The 4,750-nt window shown below is 38.3% G+C and overlaps 1 protein-coding gene across 1 annotated transcript in view; it reads left to right on the top strand.

Annotated features, from left to right (window-relative positions):
* Positions 1-504: 504 nt before the first annotated feature.
* Positions 505-4,750, top strand: part of LOC111371358 (mitogen-activated protein kinase homolog NTF6) — a 10,284-nt gene continuing 6,038 nt past the window's right edge. The window contains exons 1-3 of the mRNA XM_022993297.1: positions 505-843; positions 1,013-1,142; positions 1,249-1,386. Coding sequence (XP_022849065.1) covers positions 677-843; positions 1,013-1,142; positions 1,249-1,386 — 435 coding nt within the window. The 5' untranslated portion in view covers positions 505-676. The remainder of the gene's footprint in view (positions 844-1,012; positions 1,143-1,248; positions 1,387-4,750) is intronic.

The following is a 4,750-nucleotide window of genomic DNA, read 5'->3' on the forward strand; positions in this document are numbered from 1 at the left end:
TATCCGCTAAAGACCCATTTTAAATTTGTATTTTATTTTTTAAATTATAATATAACTTGAAATTTTGAAAATAAAAAAAATAAAAAAATTAAACGGGTAACAATTCGGACAAAGAGTTGCCCCGCTCAACGAGGCAGGACCCAAGGTGGGGTGGGATTTTGGCGAGATGGGGCGAGGCCAATAGAAACATCTTTCTTGCCCAAATTTTAAGGCTACCAACAACGTAGGTCCAGTAAACCTCAGCTGGTCTCCATCGCACTCGAATACTGCCCCCACTCCCACGGAGCCCCAAAGACCCATTTTAAATTTGTATTTTATTTTTTAAATTATAATATAACTTGAAATTTTGAAAATAAAAAAAATAAAAAAATTAAGCGGGGTAACAATTCGGACAAAGAGTTGCCCCGCTCAACGAGGCAGGACCCAAGGTGGGGTGGGATTTTGGCGAGATGGGGCGAGGCCAATAGAAACATCTTTCTTGCCCAAATTTCAAGGCTACCAACAACGTAGGTCCAGTAAACCTCAGCTGGTCTCCATCGCACTCGAATACTGCCCCCACTCCCACGGAGCCCCAATCCCCCATAGTCACTTTCCCTCCCAATTTCCTCCTTTTTATCTTGAATTTCATAAAAGGCTGGAACAAGAGGTGAAATTCACATTTTTTAACGAAAAGGATATGAAAATGGAAAATGAATCCCAAAATTCCCTCATCCAAGTTAAAGGAATTCCCACCCATGGCGGAAAATACAATCGGTACAACATACTCGGCAATCTCTTTGAAATCCCCTCCAAATACATCCCTCCCGTTAGCCCCGTTGGTCGTGGTGCTTATGGCCTCGTTTGGTAAATTATTAATTATTACTTTATCGTTTGAATCTGATTTCTCGATTTAAATTTAGATGGATCGCATAGTTGGTTTGAGCTTTCTGGGTTAAGATACAATATTCAGTGTTGTGTTTATATTGAAGTCATATAGGAACATTTTTTTTTAACTCTATTGTACTTGTGCCAGTTGTGCGACGAATGCTGAAACTAAGGAAGAGGTGGCTATAAAGAAAATTGGGAGTGCATTTGATAATAGAATTGATGCTAAAAGGACTTTGCGTGAAATTAAGCTTCTTACTCATATGGATCATGAGAATGTAAGGTGTTTTGATTTGTTTCATTGGGTTTCCTTTTGTGCTGTTTTCGTCCTTGTTAATTGTTGAAGATTCTTGATGCATGAGTCTATGAGATACGCTTATGCAGATTATTAAAATAAAAGATATTATACGGCCACCAGAGAAAGAGAAATTCAATGATGTGTATATTGTGTATGAATTGATGGATACGGATCTACATCAGATTATACAGTCATCTCAGGAACTCAGTGAGGATCACTGCCAAGTAAGTTTGCAAAGATGAGTGATAGATTTACTTGTTCGCTAATTGTTTAATCTGCTTATACAATTAATTTTTGCTATGCGGTAGCTATAACTAAGTTACGTAATTTATTTATTTGGATAAGTAAGGATAATTATTAAGAATTTTTTTGCTTGACAGTCATCTTTGAGTTTACCCCGTAAGATCAAAATGAATAGTTTGAGTTTTTTAATGTTTTAATTTGCATATTGGTTTGCTAGTATAAGATGAATGGTTTTGGTATTTCAATAGACGGAAAAGCTGATGATAAGGAAAATGCTTTATGTGACATTTTCTGTATCTTCAAATCTGAAGTTTGGATTTGAAATTTTCAAATCTTGATGAAAGATTAAGACAATAATGACATATAAGACGTAGGTTATTAAACTAGCCACTCAGTTTTATCCATGGTTTCTTTTCCACATCTTTCCTTCAACAAAATGCACCAAGTTAGTTGCAAATTACAACCTTTACTTATCCTCTTCTTCTATTTTATCTTCCAAGTTCTAGACGACGGTAAACGAATTGGAAATTGCATCAGAAACATATTGCCAGGCTGATGAAAGTACAATATGGCTGTCTGGGTCTGTATTTACAATTCCACGTGGCAGGTTCGTTTGGAAGAACGACTTGTCATGTTTTAGGGGTGTTAGGTGAAGGTCTCCTGAAAATGTAGTCAATCAAGTCGTCCTCCCCAGTAATTGATTCACATCAATTTTGTTATATATATATATCCTAGGGAACTCGACACTATAAGTTCATTTGTGCAATATATAGTTGGTTTGATTGGAAACTGCTGCAAATAGATGCGTCGAACTATTCAGTAGCTACTTTCCTCAAAATTGGTTGATCCCCATTTGTTTTATATAGTGACTAATTCGTTCGCTTTGGCATTGTCAAGGGAAGAAAGTGAAATTAGGGGCATTCCCCCCTTGAGAAAACCCTCCTTTGCAGATGATGCATGCTGTTTTTTGTGGACTTGGCAATGGTGTTGCATATATCCTACTAATCCTAGTAGATTCCTATAATTTAGTGCTTGTTTGTGCCCCATTATTTGTGTGTAATGTATTATGGAATAGTGATTGATGTTGATATGTGTGGTTAAAAAAGAAAGAATAGTTTTTGATTTACGTGTAATATTATTTTAATGAAGAATGTGTGGTTGAAAATGAGTACTGAAGAAAAAATAATGTGGTAAAATGTGGAAGAAAGGAAGACAAAGCAAGCCTTAAAATGGTCCAATGTGTTGGCATACTATTCATCTTTTTTATGTGGATGCCAATGTGGCAAGTACCTCAATGAGAAGAGAAGCTGAAGAAGAAGCTGAGAAGAGGAAGTTGCGCCTAGGCGCTGTCGGCGTTGCCCAGTTTCTGCAGAGGCGCCTACCTAGGAGCCCCGAATGTGAAAACCGGCAGAAACATGGCGCCTCGGTATATATATAGGCTTCCAATTTTTTGCCTCTTTATCATAAGATAACCCTTGAGCCCGATTTTAGAGAGAAAATTGAGAGAAAACTTGGAGAGAATTTTACAAGATAGAAGGTTGTTCATCTTGGGTATAAATTCAAAGTTATTTTCTTTCTTGGGGATTAACTTGAGGCTTGTTCAAGTAATCCAAATACATTGTTCTTCATATATTCCATTGAAATCATTTCTTCCTCATTTTCTTGTTCTTGAAGTGGTTTGGATTTTTTTCACATTGTCAAGCATTGTTTGATCTTGGGCAATCTTTGGGAGGTGTTTTCCCAACAATTTGGTATCAGAGCTTCATCCTAAATCAAGGTGATTAAGCTTCGATTTTTGGTGAGTTGCTTGAACTTTGTTATGCACACAAGGTGTTTGTGAAAATTTTCAAGTGAACTTTTGTGGTTTATCTTCGGTAAACAAGTGAATAAATCATGTCTACTAGAGGAATGGTGAAGATTGGGAAGTATGAGATAGAGAAATTTAATGGGAAGAATGATTTTTCATATTGGAGAATGCAAATGAAAAATTTGTTGATTTCTCAAAAGTTGCATAAGGCATTGGCGGGAAAGGATAAGAAGCACATTGATATGTCAGACGAGGATCGGGAAGAGCTAGATCTTGAGGCACGAGCGTCTATCATTCTTTGCCTTGAAAGAGATGTTGCTTTCTTGGTTGATAGTGAGGTCACGGCGGTGGAGGTGTGGACAAAGTTGGAGGCGAACTTCATGACGAAGACTCTAACAAATAAGATCTATTTGAAGTCCAAATTGTATACTTGCAAGATGGATGAAGGTACACCAATTCGGGAGTACGTCAACAAGTTTGATAGGATCATATCGGACTTGAATGACATTGATGTGGAAGTAGATGATGAGGATCAAGCACTTCTACTACTTCTTTCATTGCCAAAGTCTTACGAGAACCTAGTACAAATATTGATGCTTGTGGGTGATAAACTTGTGATGGAGGACACTAGAACGTCACTTCTAGCGGATGATCTTCGAAAGATTGCAACTAGTGGCATGTCTACCATTGGTAACAAGGAGCAAGCTCAATGATTGTTTGTAAGGGGTAGAAGCAATGTGCGACCAAAGGGTAAGGGAGAAAAATCTAGATCGAATTCTAGACCTCTTGCGGAAAGGTCTTGTTTCAAATGCGGCGAGTTTGGGCATTTCAAGGCGAATTGTCCTAACAAAAAGGGTTGGAAGAAGAACAGTAAGAACAATAACAACGGGAAGGTGCAAGTCAAGTAAGAGGTAAGCTATGCCTTGGAAGGAGGGGAAAGCGATGAGTGCTACGCCATCTCTTGTGATGAAGAAACCTCCGATAAGTGGATTCTTGATTCTGGATGCTCCTACCATATGTGTCCAAATAGGAAGTTGTTTACTACCTATAAAAGCACTGATGGTGGAACCGTGTTGATGGGTAATAACCATTCCTGTAAAACGGTGGGGCTTGGTTCAATTAGAATCAAGATGCATGATGGAGTGGTTAGAACATTGATGGATGTTAGACATGTTCCTGGTTTGCGAAAGAACCTTATCTCTGTTGGTGCCTTAGACTCCGGTGGTTGCAAGATTGTAGCATGGAATAGAGTAAAGAAGGTTGTTCTTGGTTCTTTGATTGTGATGAAGGGTATTCGTGAAGACAATCTATATGTTCTTCAGGGTACTACAGTTACAAAAGATGTAGCAGTTGGAACAAGTGGAAGTGGTGGAGACCCATGTGAGTTTACTCGGCTATGGCATAGGAGGCTTGGGCATATGTCTGAAAAGGGGCTTGATTTGCTAGTCAAGAAAGGTTTGCTAAAGAACTTGAAGAAGCTTTGCATGGATTTTTGCGAGCATTGCGTGTACGGTAAAGCACACCGAGTTCAGTTCCAG

Source organism: Olea europaea, chromosome 22 (assembly GCF_002742605.1).
Source record: "Olea europaea var. sylvestris chromosome 22, O_europaea_v1, whole genome shotgun sequence".
NCBI classification, from domain to species: Eukaryota; Viridiplantae; Streptophyta; class Magnoliopsida; order Lamiales; family Oleaceae; genus Olea; species Olea europaea.